This window comes from Lycorma delicatula, chromosome 1 (genome assembly GCF_047948215.1).
Source record: "Lycorma delicatula isolate Av1 chromosome 1, ASM4794821v1, whole genome shotgun sequence".
NCBI lineage: Eukaryota > Metazoa > Arthropoda > Insecta > Hemiptera > Fulgoridae > Lycorma > Lycorma delicatula.
This window is the reverse complement of record NC_134455.1, coordinates 270,052,198-270,072,731: the sequence shown is the minus strand read 5'-3', so window position 1 is coordinate 270,072,731 and position 20,534 is coordinate 270,052,198. Positions and strand designations below refer to the sequence as shown.

Here is a 20,534-nt window from a genome sequence, read left to right as displayed (position 1 = left end):
CCCCCAAAAAGTAAACAAAAATATATAATGAATACTCCGCCCCCCCCCAACCCCAACCCAATGAAACCTAGTTAAAACTCTTTAGCTGCGTTCATAGCGACGGGTATGAAGTGTACAAATATGAGCAATTTACAGATTCCAACTAGATGAGTACATGCTCCTTATAATTTGATCTGCTTGCATAATATTCACCATGAAAGCGTCGCGTTTGAATATGCATGTGATACGTTTGAACACATCGTGCCCTCAGCAGTATAAAAGAGGCGTAGGGATTGCAGAACGTCAGTTTAGTATCGAATGCGAAGCGTGCTTCCGGTGCCTTTATTTAAGTTTTAATTGCGTAGTTTCATTGAAAATAGTAATCATAACTGAGTTTTCCATTTTTATGTGGTTAAATGGTGTAACTGTTTTTTTTTTCAATTAGATTCTTAGCAAAATGGACAAATTTGTGAAAAAAACGAGGTGAGCCGTCTACATTCACTGAATCGATTGCTAAAAAGACAAGATTGTATAACAACAGTTATTTAAATTATGGTTTTACCTAATTAGGTGGAAAGTCATAGTGAATTGTTTGATTTCGAGCCTCCTCCGATGAAAGCATAAAGCCATCAAAATTAGTTCGACACTTGGAAACTAAACATCCGGACCATAAAAACAAACCGTTGGAATTTTTCGAAAAAAAATTACATTCTTTGGGAAATCAATAGTTCTATTTGTAAATCAAGCCGTACTGAAAAAAAACACACTTGAAAAATGTTATCTAGTTGCATTAACAGTAGCTTAGATGTACAAACCCCATGCAATTGCAGAAAACCTCATATTGCCTGCTGCAATTGATATGGTCAGTGTTTTAATAAACGTAGTTCAACTGGTTTTCTGGATGGTCTAGGACGATCACCCGTACAGACGCAAATTAAAACGTCCTTTTAGAGTCCCTTAAATATATTATAATATTATGTTCACATTAAATTAATATTGGTAAATTCTTTTATCAGGTTTTTAAACGTAGATATATCATTGTTTCAGGGCCACCGAGTTTGGCAGATCTAGTTTTGTTCAACGTATCTTGCTTGGATGAGGGAGAAGAAGTTAGTTTAGGTCAACTTCATCTTAATAGACGTCGTCTGCATCAAAGACATTTCAGCAGGAGGGTACTTGCACCTCCATACCGCGTTAGGGTGTACAAAGTAACAGGGAACAGACTGAGTTCAATGGGATCCGTTCCTGTTCCCCAAGTTAACAGAGCCGCTTGGCACGCAGTCGACATTACAGCTCCTCTTCGAGAACTTCTTTTAGGATCCCGCAATTCACAACTTCTCGGAATTCGTTTTGAAGCTCCAAGAGGTAAACCGATGACCCCAAAACACTTCTTACGTTCCGCTTCAGGTTCTTCGGCTTCTTTTCTTGTAGTTTTTTCAGAACGAAGTTTAGACAACGATATATCAGACGATGGAGAAATATTAAAAAAAGAACAACCCTTACGCACACATGATTTAGCCCTAAAAATCCAGTCTGTTACTAAAGGTAAATGGATGGAAGAAAGCGATGATGTAGATATAATGTTTTCAGATATTTCTGTTCCATCCGACAGCACACTTGTGGATAAAGCTGTAACGAAAAATACTAGTCCGTTTTCTCCCGACGGAATGACTACAGAAGTAGCCACTACAAAGCTATCTTTGATAAACGAACAGTTAACCGATAAACGTCAACGAAGATCCATAGAAGACAATGAACTGCCAGAAATGGAACCTTATAAATCAAATATGATACTCGCTAAAGAACATAACATCATCCCGATTCCTAACCGTCGAAGGAAGGGACGTCGAGGTAACAATGGGAAAAAGAGAAATAAGAAGACTAAAAGCGACAGCAAAGAGTCGTGGAACACAGCGTCTCAGGTCAGTAAAAACTTTTCAAAATTTCTAATAAGTGCAGAATGAAATCGTATCGCGTTTTGTACATTTTAGATCTATCGCTTTCTGAAAATTTTATATTACTTTATAGTAAACTACTTTACAGTAAACTTTATAGAAACACACTTATAGTAACTTAATATTTTAATTTCGCTCGAGATTAACAAACTGATGCACCCATTTTTTAACATCGGTGTTCATTAAATCTTTTTTTTTGAGTTTAAAATTTTTTCTAAATGACATTTTGTTACTAGAGTTATCATTGATAACAAGTTTAACATTATTAGATTATCTCATAATATAGTTTTTTCTTTTATTATTAAATTTCAAATGTTAAACGAATTTTGCTAAGGTTGAAGAAATATTCTCCAGTTAAGAATCGCCATTACATTAAGGAATGTCATTATTTGTCTCAGAGATCACTAAGTGTTTTATCATTTCCATAAGTTGTAAAATTAAATTCACATTAATATATGTATCTATAAGTATTATTTAAATAAGAATAAATAATACATAATCATTAAGAATAAATATTAAGGACATAAGATGTTTGAATATTACTTAGAAGTATGTTCTTACTCTCGATCTTGTTCTGCATGCAAAACATATGAAATTAGAATAGCTAAATTTAAAAATAAAATTAATGCCAGGAATTATAATAATAAATACTTTAAAATACAATTACAATACTGAATTGTTAAAGTTTTAATAATGGTAATTATAACGTACTTTGTATTTTTCTTCGTTAATATCAGATCTATTTGCTGGATATCAAATTGTAATTTTTTATAAGGTTTTGATTATACGAGTACTATCCCAAAAATCAACCTGAACTTTAAATAATGAATATTAATAAATCATTGCCAATTTAATGAGTGCTTCAGGAAAGGATAACGCAGTAACATGAAAAAAGGGAATTCTTACTTTCTGATAGAGTTCAAAGTATATATTTTAGTCTTTTTAGCCAGTCACCAGTCACTTTGCCAGTAAAATTCAAACGAAATAATGTGTTTTTAACGATAAGGAAGTGTTCTGAATTTAAAATTGTAATTATAACGAGAAGTTATTGTATATGAAATGTTGCTTCTTTTCAATGAAAGATAGTGTTTATTATAATATTTTTATTACTGCTGCCGAATTATATTTTTCGATATTATTATTTACGTTTTATCACTAATCTGACATATAGAGAAACTTAAATTTGTGTTATTGATTGGTAGCGAAAGATGATTCATTCAATCCTTATCTAAAGGAAAATGTACCTTTTTAATTTTTAATAGCAAATATTTTTGACTGAAATAGTCACAAAATGAAAAATGGCCGTTGATCGGAAAACAATTGATCCAAAAAAATCCAGATCGAGTGATAACAATGAAGAAAGATCAGTAACGAGGTGTATTTGCAGATTTTTTAAAATAAATTTCATTGGAGAGTAAGATCGAGCTAGGTTAAATGGTTAAAAAGGAGTCTTTTCTTCAATTTCGTAATAACAGATTATAAAAATGAAATTAAATTGCTTAGCTTGACCGAATAGTTCGCCGCGGAATAAAATAAGAACACAATCGACTTTTTATCTTTATAATGAAGGGAACTGTTAAACTGTTATAATGAAGGGAACAGAACATAGTTTGTTCCATCAAGTATAGTTTTACATATTAACAGAGAAATTTTGATATTTTAATTGGAGTACTTTGCTGAAATATATCATCATTCTATTATAATTATCCTAATAAAGTTTTGTTAACAACATAACCTTACATCGGGTGTAAAAGTAAATAAAATAATAAAAGTAAGTTATATATTAAAAACGTTCTTTTTTCGTAAGTTAAAACATTAAATTCATTAACATTTAAGATAGTTGATTTTTAAAATAATGATTCACAGTAACATCTGGAAGGGGGGAAACATTGTGATATTAAAATATCACAATAAAATTGGCACAATTAGCAGCAAAGGTAAATATTTTGTTGAAAAGAAGCATTAAAATTTGCCCGTTTACGTAGAATGAAATGTAAAAAAATGCATTAGGTTCGAGAGTATTGTTTTGATGACGTCATTAGTAGCACCTTCCAGTAATGGACCTTTGGAGCGTACACGGTCCGATAGGAAGCTGATAAATATAGTATGCCATCTCTTTCACGTAAAATTATACATGTTTGAGAGGTTTCCCTATGTAAATTTGTTAATTTTTTTCAATATTTTTCTATTAAAGTGAGTTTCTGTTTAAATGAATTTCATAATGAATCGTTTTTCGGACAAATATTATTCGGTCGAATATATATTTTGGACAAATATATATATATATATATACGACGAAAAAATTTGTTATAAAAACAATTACTAAAAATCATACAATACTGTCAGTCAATAATTGTTTTTACTCCTGTTATTAGTTCTTACTCTGTCATTTCTTCTTACGTTTATTGCATTACTGTAAACGATTAACCTAAAGTCGTTAACGAGTTTGAATGATTACCTAAAAAGTCGTTCCTTTCCTTCACGATTATATCGGTTTTTCCGTTTTGCTACTTTTTCTCTTTTCAAGTACCTTTTCCAGTCGTCTTCCTCCTTTAATTGTTCTCTTCTTTGCTTTCCTTCATCCATGTTGAATAGTTTTTGTCCCTAAGATAAAGAATACTTATGGTCGAGATTAAATCATTCACTAGAAAATACAACTGCGTATTGCATTACTGTTTGTGTTTCTTGACACTGCGCAAAATGTTTTTATTTATTTTATTCATTGATTATTATAGTATTTGTTCTTTTAAACCTAATATTGTTCTCTTCACAGGGCGCAAAAATCTTCTTCAATAATTAATTTTTCGATCATATAGTAGTTATATGTACCTACAGGTATTAGTCACGAAGATACTTTTGTAAAAATTGCATTTTGCTGAAATAACCTGTAAAATTAATAAAAACAATTCCGAGTTTGAACTCCACAACTCATAACGTCCATTCTTTCCTTTTTTCAGACTAGACTTTTAGACTTATTTTTCTCCTTTTTCAATCGATACTGATTAATCTTTCGGTTAAGTGAAAAACTTTTTTAAAGAAAAGAATTGTACTTCGGGTAAAATTTCTTTTCTTTTTTGGGGTTAATAATCAGATAGAATATCATATTTCTCAGAACAAATTTAGTTCCGAGATAGGATATCTCAGAACAAATTTGTAGGAAAATAGCAGTTATTCTCAAATATAACAAGCATCCTATTCCAGCCTTTCTAGTGATATTGAGTCGTTTCCCGATTCCTTTTTCGTCGGTCCGAAAATGTATTTGTATATCAGCGACCCAAGCCGGCTGAAATGCAGTTTAAAAATATTCAGCACTACAAGTAACACCTTCACTTTGTTCACCGAGTGGATTGGATGTATTATGAACATCGTTACTCTAAGAGAAAGGAATCCGGCTTATCCCTCTTGTACCTCAGGTGCTTTACGTATGTCTGATCGATAAGAAGGACCAGATAAGATGGTGTAAAGCAATAAATTAGTGTATACCTTTCAGTTTAGATAGAACAATGGAGTGTACCTCTGCCTCTGCTCAGAAGGAGGCAATTTCTGAATGATTACGTCTAAATTACGATCTAAAATAAAGCTATTTCTGTTGTTGGAATGTACGTAAGTTACAAACTACATCACATCTCGTAAAATTAAAAATCTATTCCGTTCGAAATTAGCTATCAATAACTATTTATTTACAGTCATTTTTTTACATAACTCATTCATTTTACATTGAGAAGATATAGAAATAAACTTTCTAAAACTGTTCTACGTCCTTGATTTTTTGAATATCATTCGATTAGCAGAATAATCAATCTGTAGGTAAATTTTGTTAGTCCTTACGAATTTTGGTTTGTGGAGCGTATAACTATGATCAGGTCTGTCATCTTTCTATTTCTCTTCTTATAAAAAAATCTGATGCGGACAACACATGAGTTCCTTGAACGACTATTAAATTACGTATACGCATTTTTAAAATATGAAAAGTACGAAACATTTTATTTCATTAATAACTTATTGAATTCTAATTTATCGTAAAATTTTTGTTATAATCAGAGGTTAATAACTGTTAATAAATCAAACATGAACTTTATTTATACAATTAACATTATTACAATTGTTACACATTAACTGTAAATAATAAACTTTTAACACCATTTTGCGTATATGTTAATGATGAATTAAATAGAACGTTGAAGTGCATCGAACGAGTACTGCAATAGAACTTTACCCAACGAGAGAATAAGACCAAGGAAAGAATAAAAATATTAAGACAAGATGATGAATATAAAGAGAGAGAGAGAGAGAGACAATTTGAAAACTAGAAAACGCGTACACAAATTAAGATCAGAAGAATTATATCAAACCAAAGAGCGATTAAATCACTGGCAACAAAAAACAAATAAACGAAATCATGATCAACTCCGACTTAGGGAGAATATTATCCGAAAATATTAGAGGAGTAATGAACTAAAAGATAAGGATTTTTTTGCAATTTATTAAAGACCGGGCATTATGCCTTAGTGTATATGTTGTTCTTGTGAGAGTCTATTTTTCAGTCACTCTGTAGTTAACTTTAATGTAGATAAAATTAAACAGAAATTGAACTAGAAAATCCAAAAATAATATGATTCTAAATTATAATTTTCAATTAATAATTAATAATCAGATGTTTCACCAAATGTTACATATACACATATGTAATGTCTATTAAATTACATTTACACATTTTTAAAAGTACGTAAAATTTTATTTCACTAATAGTTTTTTCTTTTTTTATTATCTTTGAATTATTACTTATTGTAAAAAATTTTTACAGTCACGGGTTAATAATTATTACATCAATATATTTAAATTAAAAAAAAGTTAAAAAAAGGAAATAAAGTCTGATTCGAATCAACCTGCCTTCCCCTTATAAGATCCATATATTTCATTAATTAAAATTTTATTTGGCTATATCTCTGGAACCAATGAAAGTAGGGACCACTTATGTATATCGTTGAAAATCTCTGAGAACTTATTACCGCATTTAAGAAAAAATCGAAAATCAAAATTTTTTGGATTTTGGGCTTTTTTGGACACTTTTGGTTTAGTCGATTGTAATAAAAAGGGGAGGTGCACAACTATATGTTACAACAGTCCGAAATCCAAAATTTGAACATCCGATGGCTAATCGTTTTTGAGTTACACGAGATACGTACAGACGTCACGCCGAAACTGGTCAAAATGGATTTAGGGACGATCAAAATAGATATTTCCGTTAAAATCTGAAAACCGAAATTTTTCGCGATCAAAATACTTCCTTTACTTTGTACAAGGAAGTAATTATGATTCTGATGAGTAATTTAGTCCGTTCAATTTTATTGGCATCGAATGCATTTTTTAAATTTAATTTAAAGAAAAGATATTTTAAATAAAAAAATATTCAATTTTTGATATCAGTTTCCGAAGAGCGCATTTTAGAAGATTAACCCAGCGATAAACCGGATTGGTGTAGAGTTTGAAGCTAAATATATCTACTAAATATCGAATTCCTAACTTTCTTGCTTTTCGTTTTTTATGTTTTTATGAAGTCCTTAATCTCCATAATTGTTTCTATCGGGTTGGAGCACGCAATTTCCTGAGCAGGTGATCAGTTTGAGGCCCTGCTGGACCAGTTATATTGTAAGAGATGGTTCTCGATATCTTTCCGTTGTTAAGTTCTTATTAAGCATGTTTGCCAGGCAATTCAGAATTGCAATCAGGTAATCAGATAATCAAACGCTACAAAAATAAGGGACTCAACTTCCTAGAGACCTGATTCAACAAAGCTGAATTAAATATCAAGAGACATACAGCTTGTCATATGAATCAGACAATCAGTTACTTAACTGCTGTAAACTTCATAGCTTTAAGTCTATTTTTAAAAATGCTTAGCCGTTGGTCATAAAAATCTTCATCCATGCTTTGGTTGACCTTGTTTAAACCGACTATTCGTCTTTCACTAGACGATATTCAATGTATTTCACCTTTCATTTAAAAATAACTCGAGCCTCCAGCTATTTTCCTAAGGCATTCTTAATCCCACTACAGAAACATTGACATCCATAATTCCCTGCAGTACCTTGTAAATAAACATTATGTCATGGTGGCTTGACAGCCTGTGAGGCTGTCTTATATATATATATATAATCTGCTTTTGTGGTGACAGTAAAAGACGAAGAAAGGAAAGCTCTGTTTAAAAAAGAAATGAAACAAGGATATTTCTTTTTTCTGCCGTTTATAATGGTTCTGTTGCTTTCCAACTTGTATACTGAAGGAGAAATAGAGACGCTAAAGAAAAAATAATTAAAGGCAAAAAAAAAAAAATTAGAAAACTAAGAATTAAAAAATATTTCTATGAATGTTTATAATAATAGATAGAAAGTATATATATAAATATCAGTTGTTGGGGATTGGTTAGAAGCTTCCTCAAGAAATCTGTCAATATTGTTCTTCCCCTTATCAGCATTTATGGAAATGAATTAAAAATATATATACATATATACTTCCTTAAAAGAAAAACAGAAAGGTAAGAAAATTAGGAATCTAACACTGCATTAGGAAGATCCATTTAAAAGAGTAACATTTCTTCAAAATTTTACCCACTCTAGCAAGGAATTCACGAGTAATAACCAGTGAATTTAATGGATTTTTCTATGTTCTCTACTTTAATTCACATTTTATTGAACAGGTTATGTTATTTCACAAAATTAAATGTTGTGTACAAATTTTAATGATGTCAACAGAATATAATTTAATTAGATTCAAATTAAACTAATTTAATTAGTCTAATTAGTATTTTAATTTGTATAAGAGTTTGTCATCATCACCTGTGTGACTGTAGCTCTAAAAATTCCAACAAAAATTCATTGAAAATTTTCAATAAATGATAAGAAAAGTTTTATTTTTAATATATTTTTCGCACAGTTTAGATTTCAACCACGATTAATAAGTAATAGTAAAACATTACGTACAAATATTTTGTTGGAGGAATTAGTTAAATTTCAACTTCATATAATTTTTGTTTATTTTAATCTATTAATATTTTTAATTAATTTATTTTAATTGAATATTATCTTACTTTTATGAATATACTCTTTAGAAAATATTACGATTAAGCATCAGAATAAATTTAATTGAAATAAAAGGAATTAGCATGTTTACTTTCATTACAGAGATCAACCGATTCATCGGATTCATCAGGAGTCTGTAGGCTACAAAAACTGAAAGTAAATTTTGCAGATATCGGTTGGGACAATTGGATTTTAGCTCCAGACACGTTCGAAGCAAATTATTGCACCGGATCATGTTCATATCCAATAAATAAGGTAAATCATTTAACTAAGAATTAAATAAAATATTTTGTTATAGATTGATAAATTCAGTTGTTTATTGAAAGTACATAATTTGTTAGCTCATGTCACGGTTTAATATTATTCTTTCGTTAATTTAATTTAAATATTAATTTACTTTTCTTTCTACATAAAATTTTTAATAATGCATCAATAAAAAGATTGTAATAAGAGAAACTTTCTTGTCTTAAAAGGAAAAATGTCTGACTTCTTTTTGGCTCAGGACTTAACCCGAATCATGAATATGAACTATTTTTATACAAGTAATGAAAATAATCACAACTGGATAAACCGATGTAATTTCTCGCGCTCAAATAATTGCACGTCCTTACACACCCAGTTCTTATGCACTACACATGGAGTAGCCTTACGGAGTAACACGCTTTATTAAATAACGCTTAATATTATTTATATTAACTTAGGAGTAATTTGCATTCACGTAAAAGGAAGGAACGCAGTATTTGCAAACGGATTCGATTCGCAATAAATAATATAATTGTTTATGGATATTTACTCTTTAGAATAGGTCACTAAATTTAAATCCTTTCCTAGCTACGGATGGTGGGAGTTAACGAATTTTAACGGCACGAAAAGCTTAGCGGCTGAGTGTGCACGGTGTATTAAACACCGCGACTACATAAACACGTTATTCGGTAAGCGTAGGGGTCAGCGGAAGGTAAACATTAGTAGAGTAAAAGGTTAGACCTTTTTATTTTCAAGCAAACAAAACTCCTCCCATCACTAATGTCCATTTATACTATTTACTGGCTGCAGCCGTAGCAGCAACGAACACAAACATGAAAATACTGTATCTTTTTTTTGCCAGGACAAATGCAACCCGCCTTTTCACCGGTTATTTTTAAGTTCTTAATTAATTTTACTTAACGATCAAATTTTATATCGTCTAAAAAGAATTCACAATTTTTAATGTTTAATAAATTTTAATATAAATATGTTTTTTATTACGTATTTTTCAACGATCTACCTGAAAGTTATACACCTTTTATATGTGATCTCAGTTTAATAGCGGTAACGAAAAAAGCAGGCGACATTCGAAAAATATAACGAATTTTTTTAAAATTGTAATAAATTCGATTTAATAAGTTCAATAATATACTCAAATTAATTTTTCGAAATCTATAAGAACAAAAGAAAAACACTATTGTATATGTAATCGATAAAAAAAGTTCTGTTTAACAGAAATTATAGGACACGCAATTTTAAATTAATATCTAAACTAAGACGCAAATAAAATTCAAGAATAAAAAACATATAATCATTCGGGTCGTCAAAATAAATAAAAAATCGTTTGTTAAAATAAATAGTTATTTCATTAAAATAAATTAGTACATGGTAATTCAGAATGAACAAACGAATGACTTAAAAGATGAACGGAACGAATCTCATAAAGGATACCTTCAAATCTATGTCCGTCTGTCACACACAGTGGTGAATTAGCCGGTTCATTTTTCTCGGGAAAGTAATAACTCAGAAAGTTACTACTAGTCACTCGGAAAAATTATTTGATATCACCTATCATTTGAATACAAATGGAGACTAATTAGGGGACCGTATATGCGGGCCTTTTCACCGAACAGAATAAAAACATTAAAATGGTGAATTTTGAATTGAATTAAAAACATTGAATGTTGAATTCTAAAGAATAAAAATTTTAAACACTGAAAAATCCCCGGAAGGGGTATAATTATTTAAATATCAGTCGATCAGTCATCGATCAACTTCAAAGTAATCTGAAAGAAGTCGCCCCTGAAAAGAATTTCCTCTTCTCTAAACAAGATGCCACAAATTTATTTAAAAACCTAATATAATGGATTTTTTAATACTTGATCGAATGGCTATGAAAATCGGTATACAAAGTACTTAAAAACAAAAGTACTTAAAAATCGGTATACAAAGTACTTCTATGAAATAAATATTTCATAGAAGTTCTTTGCCGATTCTAAACTGCTACGATTAAATACACTGGCAAGGTGTTTGCACTATGATGACACGTATCCAATACCTCTTGAGCCTTTCTCATATTATTGTTATATATCATGCAGATATTTGATTTAAAATTAATTAATTTCCAAAAACATTGGCATTTCATATCCTTGTTTTTATATTTTGTTAATAGAATTTTTATTAATAGAATCATTAACTTATTGCTTTACTGCCTTTCTTTAGAAATCGATTCATTAACTTTACATCACGATTAAACTTTTACTAATAACTTTATAATTAAATTTTCTTAAAATTATTTTCATTTTCTTTAAATTTTCTTGTTTTAAATATTTATGATTAGGTCTTTGTTAAACCGACAGGGTCATATTAATTTTCTATATTTATTTTAAAAGCAACTATTAAATCAACTGTTGTATTAACATCGAGGATGATATCGGATCTACTCCCTCTCGCAAAAATACGTCCTGCATACAATGAAAAAAAATCAGCTTTCTTAAAATAAAATATTTCATACGGATGTAATTTGCTTTTAATCTCTGCGTAAATAAGATCAAGTAGGATAAAAATCCTGAATTTGAGCTTAATTAGTAATAATTAATCAATAATTATTATTTATTTATTTTTTTTAAGCGACTACAGGCTCTAACCGCATGATTAAAGCCACGATTAAGCTAACCGCACGATTACACCAATGAAAGATGATTTAGTGGTGTGAAAAATGTCAAACCTCACTGGGATTCGAACCCAGGATCTTACGGATGAAAGGCAGAGGCTCTATCACTTCGCTATAATTAATAGTTTAATAAACACCTAAATTTAGTAATCTTTTGTATTGAGGTTAGTTGTAAAATAGTATCTTTTTATTGCTCGTGATCAGTGACAAACTCGCTTCGGTTTTTCCTTTTTTACTTTCCGATTAGGCGATTGACTTTTTCAAGAGAGGGACTGTTTGGACTAAATAATATTTAAAAGTTTTACTGGAGCATTTTATCAAAACATTTTTCTTACAAGTGGAAGCCCCTTTTATCAGGATTACAAAATGCCAAAATTCTTTTTTAATATTCACCCCGAACCCCAAAAAATCACATGAAATGTTTTTTCCTGTTTAGCTATTTATGCTTCAGAAAAGGAGTTAACGGGAGATTTTACATGAATATTTTCCGTATCAATGGGCCTTTGAGTAACTACAAAAAAATGGTAAAAAAATGTTCACCCCCTAAAAAATTATATTTGAATCTATTTAAAATTTTGCTGTATCTTATTATTTTTTCAATATTTTTGAACAACTTTTTAAAATTTACTATTGCTACTTCGGGGCTACTTTTTTAACATTAAGTTTACCCAATTATTCCCCCTAGAATAAGTAAGCCCCAAAAATCATATTCTTTTTTCCAATTCCGAATTATGAATGCCTAAAACTTAGTTTTGTAAGTATAAAAGTCACAAACCCACCTTTAAAGCAGGTTCCTAAATTAAAAAAAAAATATTTTTGTTTAAAAATTTGTTTTTGGGTGATTTCGATTTTAATTCTTTAATTCTAATTTTAAAATATATTAGTCATTAAAATACATTTAAATTATCAATGTCATATAAATAATAAATTATTATTAAGATATAATAAATTATTTATCATTAAAGATAAATAATCATTAAAATTAGTCACTAAAATACGAAGGATCCTATCCCATCTCGCTAGGTGTTTCTCAGTGGGATGTAAATATGAACTAACAACTGTAAGGCTCTGTCCACGAATGACAAGTTTGACCACAACATGATGCGCGTCAGAAACCTGCCGTATAAAGATACTATCAAGCGACTTCCTGCATAGAATGGCAGACATACAGGTATGCCCTACACAAAACATTTTCCAACTCTGAAAGCCTGGCAGATCACCCCTAATTACATATGGGTGCTGCAGAACAACATCGAGGCTCCGTCTCTCTACAATCTCAGCTAACTCAACGTGGACTACATAAGCACCCTGAACATTTAGTTGACCTAATTTAACATCTAAGGAATTAAAGTACAGCGTAACGGTCCTTACGCAACAGCCACATTCCCTACTAACAACTGGGTACTCATGATTCTTGTGCAACCTCTTACAGTTAGCACAGGCCGGAGCCTCGAACCTAAGGAAAAAATCGTCACACTTGTGGCCCTTCTCGCCACAATGGGCACACACCAAGGCAAACTTACAAAATTTAGCCCTGTGCCCATATCTGAAGCAGTTGAAACATCTTTGGACATCCACGTACTCTTTTACTCGGCAGGACCCTAAATCGATAAATAGTCTGCCTGCAGATGTAAATCTTTTACAGAGACCGGAACTTTCCTCAGACTCCATGATATTTCTGGGTATCACACCTACCCGTTTTAAAGACTAACCTGCAATCCCGCCGGAAGGCGGCTTCATTCAAATCAGTGTTCTGTTTCCTAATGAGGAACAAGATATCTTCGTCATCTCGATTCCCCCCCGAGGGGAGAAGATCCCACCTGGTAGCTTGTCCGGTCGCTACACCACCCCCTCCGTTCTTAGCCAGTAGTGGCTTTAATGGAGGACATCTTCTCGCTCTCAAACTGATTGCGCACCACAGCTTTCAGTTCAGGCCCCGCAGAGATGCCACCGATGCAGATGCCCCGAGGGACATCTGTATCGGTAAAGTTCACCCCGAGATAGTTTTATGTGTTTATGCCTTCAGAAAGAAGACAACAGACACCTGCAGCTACCACGTCATCCACAGAAACTAAGCTAGAAGCCTAACCGCGGATTAAAGACCACGCGTCTAGCACTAACTATTAATGAGCCAACTTACTGAATGTCTCAGATTCGAGAAACTACCACTTCAACAAAACCTCCCACTAAAGTTTTATACAGCAAAATTTGGTCCTAGCTCCCTTAAAGAACCCCGCTTAATAACTCAATGAGTTCAAACTATCTGACTCCGCTTCGGTCTGCCCGGGAGAGGAGAACGAACGCCTACTCCAACGCAGCTCTATCGCGGAGTCCCGCGTGACATTCACCGTCTTTCGTAACCGCCGTCGAAACGCCACTGCCTACCACCGAAGCGGCACACAGCCACGTCCCGCCGACAGTGTCGTATGTTCACAAAACGCCATCGTCGGAGCGCGACCGCAGCCCCCGGAACAATGATAACCATGCCCGTTGGCAGCGGCCGCAACTCTGCCGACAGCTTTATTCCAACACAAAATAACACCAATTAGATCTAACCGAGGCACGCTTGTGGCCCTCCTCACCAAAATGCGCGCAGACCGACGCATACTTAAAAAACTTGGCCCTGTGGCCAAACCTATAACATTTGAAGCACCTCTGCCCGTCAAGGTATTCCTTGACGCGACAAGAGGCAAAATCAACGAAGACTCTACCCACGGACACAAACTTCTGGTGGAGACCAGCACCTAATTCAAATACTCCGTGATACCGAGAGGCATCACGCTTTCCAGTCTTGAAGACTATCCTGCACTGCTCTTTGAACGAGGCCTCGTCCAAATCAGTATTCTGCTCCCAAATGAGAGACAGAACTTCGTCATCGGAGAGACTCCGCTCGATGTCATATATTATGACACGGGGCTTCCTCAACCACTTGGAGTCCACCTTAACCTCAAGCTTTTGTACCGCTGGAGAGTCCTTGATGAATGGACTGTCTCCTTATTGTCCGCAACAACAACTAACCCTTTGCTGGTCTCTCTAATATCTCGAATTCTAAGCCGATTCCGGTCACCACGAAGGGCTTCCCGGAAGTCGCGCTTCAAGTCTTGACTCGTGGTCTTCGAGCCCTCCGAGAAAATCAACCAAGTAGTCCAGGTCCTCCTGGACTACTTTAAACAACAGGGCAGAACTGCCAGGTCTGCCCTTAGAATTCTTAAAAGCCTCTACTACAGGGGAGGACCGCTCCTGGGTGGGTGCCCCTGTATCCATCGCTTCGCTTACCACATCCTCTGAGGAGCTAGTCGACGGAACTGGCGCTGGTGTTCTCTTCCACCTGGACTTCTTGACATCTTGGAACTCCGATATGGCCGAAGATTCCCTGTCCTAACGAATTAACGAAAATCTCGCTGTCTTCCTCCTACTGGTCTAAGTTGGGCAAGCCCACAAGTGACAACTACCCGCAGCGAGTACGGGCAGCCGGAGAACCTTACGTTCTCCTGTCACGGTTTGTGTCTCTTGGCCGCTGCTGGAACGATTGATTGCAATACGAATCGTACGGTAAAAAACCACAAATTACGGCCCTCGCTCTGATAAGAGCGCAGAAGGACTAAAAGGCTCAGCCTTTTTTCTGAAACGGGGGCTAACGACCAGCAGTCGTTGTCACCTTTCAGCCCCGTTGAGGCGGACACACGTCCCAGAAAGCAATCTCCGTTCACTTCCGTAGAAAGCGAAAAGATAAGTCTTAAATTCCTTGTGCTCACTGTGTTCGCAATCCCTCAATCAGTAAACTTGATACCACTGGAAGGTACACACTCGACCAGCAGCCAAAAACACCAAAAGCAGATATAAACACAGACCTCTGGACACACTGAAGGAGACCAGAGATTCAGAGACATCTTCGTCATCTCGATTCCCCCCCCCCCGAGGGGAGAAGAACCCACCTCGTAGCGTGTCCGGTCGCTACACCACCCCCTCCGTTCCTAGCCAGCAGTGGCTTTAACGGAGGACTTCTTCTCGCCCTCAAACTGATGCACACCACAGCTTACAGTTTAGGCCCCGCAGAGATGCCACCGATGCAGATGCCCCTAGGGACATCTACATCGGTAAAGTTCACCCCGAGATAGATTTACAAATTTATGCCTTCAGAATGAAGACAACGGACACCTGCAGCTACCACGTCGCCCTCAAGAACTAAGCTAGAAACCTAACCGCGGAAAGAAGACCCCGCGCCTAGATCCTGCTATAATGAGCCACTTTCTGAATGTCTCAGATCGCACTAACAGCCTCAACAATAAACTTCGCACTAAAGTTTAACATCGAAATTTACCCCTAGTTCCCTTAAGAACCCCGCTTAATACTCTAATGAGTTTCTATCTGACTCCGTTCCGGTCTGCCCGGGAGAGGAGAATAAACGCCTACTCCCGCACAGTGCCATCGCGGAGTCCCGCGTGACATTCACCATCTTTCGCAATTGCCGCCGAGACTCCCCTACGTACCACCTGAGCAGCACCCAGAGAAGCCCCGCCGACAGTGATTTAGCTCAAAATGCCCTCGTCGGAGCGCAACCGCACCCGCCGGGCAAGAATAGTCCGGCCCACCGACAGCGGCCGCAACTCCGCCGACAGCCTGATTCAATGCATACCACAAATACATCTAACCGAGGCACGCTGCCTAAGCGCCTACTTTCGGCCAGTCAACTGCCCAGGCGGTCCCTAGCCACCCAGGTTCCTAACACCTATTAAATTCCTTCGGCGGTCCTGCTCAGGGCGAGGAAGCGAAGGAAGCCAGCAACTATTTTCCACTCACTACGAGTCCTCCAGTTGACTCGTAGATCCAAAACAGAGTTTACTCTCTCGAGTTCCCTACTAACTCTGGTACGTTCAGCTTCGTACCGGGGACATATGTAGAGGACATGGTCCACAGTTTCATCGACCCTACAGTCCGGACAGAAGCCGGAATCAACCAACCTAAACTTAGCCAATTTGTCCCTAAATGCACCATGTCCTGAAAGGAACTGAGTGGTATGCCGATTGGGGGATACCCAGCTAATCGCTCGCAACTCTCTAACATCGGGGAATATACCATGCGTATAACGACCTGTTAAAGAAGTGTTCCACCTATCTTGCCAAGAGTCAAAACCTTGGTCTTCGATCTCACGCATACGCCCAGTAGTAAGAAGGCCAGCCTTCTTAGCAACATACCGCTGGCTACGTTCCGTAGCCGAAATATCCGCAGGTTTGATGCCTGCAATCACAGTTACTGCCTCTCGCGTGACAGTCCTGTAACCACCGACAACCGCTAACAATAGAAGACGCTGGGCTCGTAATAGAATGTCCCTATAGCATTGGTACCGCAAACGATGAGCCCAGACGGGCGCAGCGTACAACATAATGGCCTCACAGACGCCTTTATAAAGAATCCGCATGGTACGGAAATTCAACCCCCAATCGGGATGGACCACTCTACGGACGCCGAAGAAAGCATCAATTGCCTTCTTCGCCACATACTGAAGGTGCTCCTTGAAGAGAAGCCTCTCATCAAGGATAACACCCAGATATTTCTGAAGGGTGACATACCTAATTGAACGACCGTCCATCACAACCCGCGGATGACGAGTTGCAGCTAAACGGCCCTTCAAAAACATCATAGTGGTTTTCTCCGCACTGAAAACCATCTTATGCTGAAGACTCCACAACCGCAAAACCCTAAATGCCTGTGCCGCTCTAAGCTCGATCTCAGCACGCGAATTACCCTCAACCAGCAGCAGCCCATCGTCGGCATAAGCCACGACACGATAGCCGCCAGGCAAGCGCAACCGCACGAGAGAATCAAACTCGATGGTCCAGACGAGTGGACCTAATACACTGCCCTGCTGACATCCTTTAGACAGGGTCTTTCCTACTTCCGAACTGCCGTCACGAAGGACGACAGTTCTGTCGCTGAAATAACTCGAGAGAGTTCTAATTTCTTCCTGCGTGCAACCACGCTTCTGCAATTGAAACAAGGCAGAGGGCCACCACAAGTTATTAAATGCCCCGGATATGTCCAAAAAGACACCGAGTACATACTTGCACTCGCTGCCCGAAGCCAGATTCTGGACTAATAATCGCATCCTCTGTGCTCTTACCGGGTCTAAAGCCATACTGGTCGTCCATCAGCATGTGATTCAAAGTGAGCCTACTATTAATGCGGAGGTAAAGAACCTTCTCGAAAAATTTTCCAACAACTGGTAAGAGCGTCAGAGGACGGTAAGAAGAACTAACGGTGGGATCCTTGTCGCCACCCTTGAACAATAGCTTCAGAATTCCTCGCTTCCAACAAACCGGGAAATACCCGGCGAACAAACACCTATTGAATACCCTAGTCAACGGGCCAAGAATTACGGGCAGGGTGCGAACAAGGAGCTCCACCGTAATACCATCATATCCGGGGGCTTTGTTCCTAGCAAGGCTACAGATTACCTGGCGGACTTCCGCCTCAGTAATCTCCAAAGACACAGAGTCCGTAGTGAAACCAACAACCGCCGCTCGAACTCTCCGGTGATACGAGGTCTCACCAACCTCGGTATCATCGGGGAGCAGATCGTCCATCAGAAGAGATAGAACCCGATCTTCTTTCTCAACAACAACGCCGTCCTGGGTCGAGAGAGCCGACAGAAGATTGTCCTTTCTACGTTTATGACCAAGAACACAATAGACAACACCCCAAGGGTCTCTATTCCCTTGCTCTTGGACAAAAGAGCGCCAGGAATCTCGTTTAGAAGTCCTAATTCTATGAAAATACTCGTTCCTTTTCTGACGGTACTCCGCAAACAAGGCCTCGCGCCGGTCAGGATCACGCGCACGCTGTGCGGCTCTCCTGAGTCGGCCCACGGCCTGTTTTACCGCAGCCAAGTCCCGAGACCACCAACCAGCTATTCTCTCTCGACCCGTACTCCGGGGGATTGAGAGTTCTGCAGCCTCGACCACCGCAGAAGAGAAATCCTCTGCCAGGTTATCTAATGGGACCTCGTCCAGGGTACGAGTGAACACCCGCATCCTGGCCGCAAGAATGTTCGAAAACTGGGGCCAATCCGCCCGCCTGTGCAGCAAGCGTCCCTGCTGAACAGGGACGTCCGCCCTATAGACATCGCGCAGCCCACCTATCCACTCAAAGACAATGAGCCGATGATCGCTTTCGCAATCATCGACTACAGACCAGTTCTGAATCCTACCTGGGATATCCTTGTCTATGGTAACATCAATGTTGGTACCAAGGAAGGTCCTCCGCAATCCCACAGCGCCGGCGAACGTTGCCGACTCGCCGGCGATGTTAAACACTTCTAATCGATGCTGCGCGATGAAGCCTTCTAGCAATTCTCCGCCGTCGTCTGTGATCCCACTGTGCCAAAGAAGCGATTTGGCATTCGCATCAACACCTATAAGAATAGGACGACCCGCTACCAGCCTGATAATTCTATCCCATCTTTCCAAATGTAATTCAGTGGGATCTCTGTACTGAAAGTACGAACTAACCACAACTAGGTCGAAACCATCCACAGCAAGCTTAACAACGACATGATGAGTGTCAGAGGCCTGCCGTATAAAAACACAATCAATAGACTTCCTGCACAGAACGGCGGATTTACTTTCGCCAACGTGGAACTTATTCCAGCCTGAAAAACCTGGCAGATCACCCTTGACAACATACGGGTGCTGAAGAAGCAAGACATCGAGGCTCCGGTTTTCAACGACGTTACCTAACTCGACTTGGACCGCATAGGCATCCTGGGCATTGAGTTGACCGAACCTAACCATCGAGCGAGTTGAAGTAGACCTCAACCGCTCTCAAATAGCTACCACACTCCCTACTGTTGATGGAGTGCCTATGATTTCTGCGTAACGGCTTGCAGTTAACGCAGACCGGAGCCTCCTTCTTTTGCGGACAGTCCTCACGCTTGTGGCCCTCTCCACCACAATGCGCGCAGACCGACGCATATTTACAGAACTTGGCCCTGTGGCCAAACCTACAGCACTTGAAGCACCTCTGCACATCAAGGTATTCCTTGACGCGGCAAGAGGCGAAATCAACGAAGACCCTACCCTCGGACAAAAACTTCTGGTGGAGACCAGCACCTAATTCAAACACACCGTGATACCGAGAGGCATCACGCTTTCCGGTCTTGAAGACCAACCTGCACTGCTCTTTGAACGCAGCCGCATCCAAATCAGTGTTCTGCTCTCGGATGAGAGACAGAACCTCCTCATCGGAGAGACTCCGCTCGATGTCATAAATTATGACACGGGGCTTCCTCATTCGCTTGGGGTCCACCTTAACCTCAAGCTTCTGTACCGCAGGAGAGTCCTTGATGACCTGGACTGTCTCCTTATTGTCAGCAACGACGACTAAACCCTTGCTGGTCTCCCTGATATCCCGAATCCTAAGCCGATTCCGGTCACCACGAAGGGCTTCGCGGAAATCGCGCTTTAATTCCTGGCTTGTGGTTTTTGATCCCTCTGCCTTGTTTACAAAAATCACCTCGGGCTTTTTGACTGCCTTGCTGGCCTCACGTTTGGTCTTCAGGACCTCGGCGTAGCGCCTGGGCTGCACCGGGGCCTGAACGACCACCTT

General features: G+C 37.6%; 1 protein-coding gene across 1 annotated transcript in view; it reads left to right on the top strand.

Moving 5' to 3' along the window:
- LOC142317826 (growth/differentiation factor 10-like) overlaps window positions 1-20,534 on the top strand; it is a 94,514-nt gene that overhangs the window by 58,809 nt on the left and 15,171 nt on the right. The window contains exons 2-3 of the mRNA XM_075354377.1: window positions 1,027-1,901; window positions 9,116-9,268. Of these exons, the coding sequence (XP_075210492.1) occupies window positions 1,027-1,901; window positions 9,116-9,268 (1,028 nt within the window). The remainder of the gene's footprint in view (window positions 1-1,026; window positions 1,902-9,115; window positions 9,269-20,534) is intronic.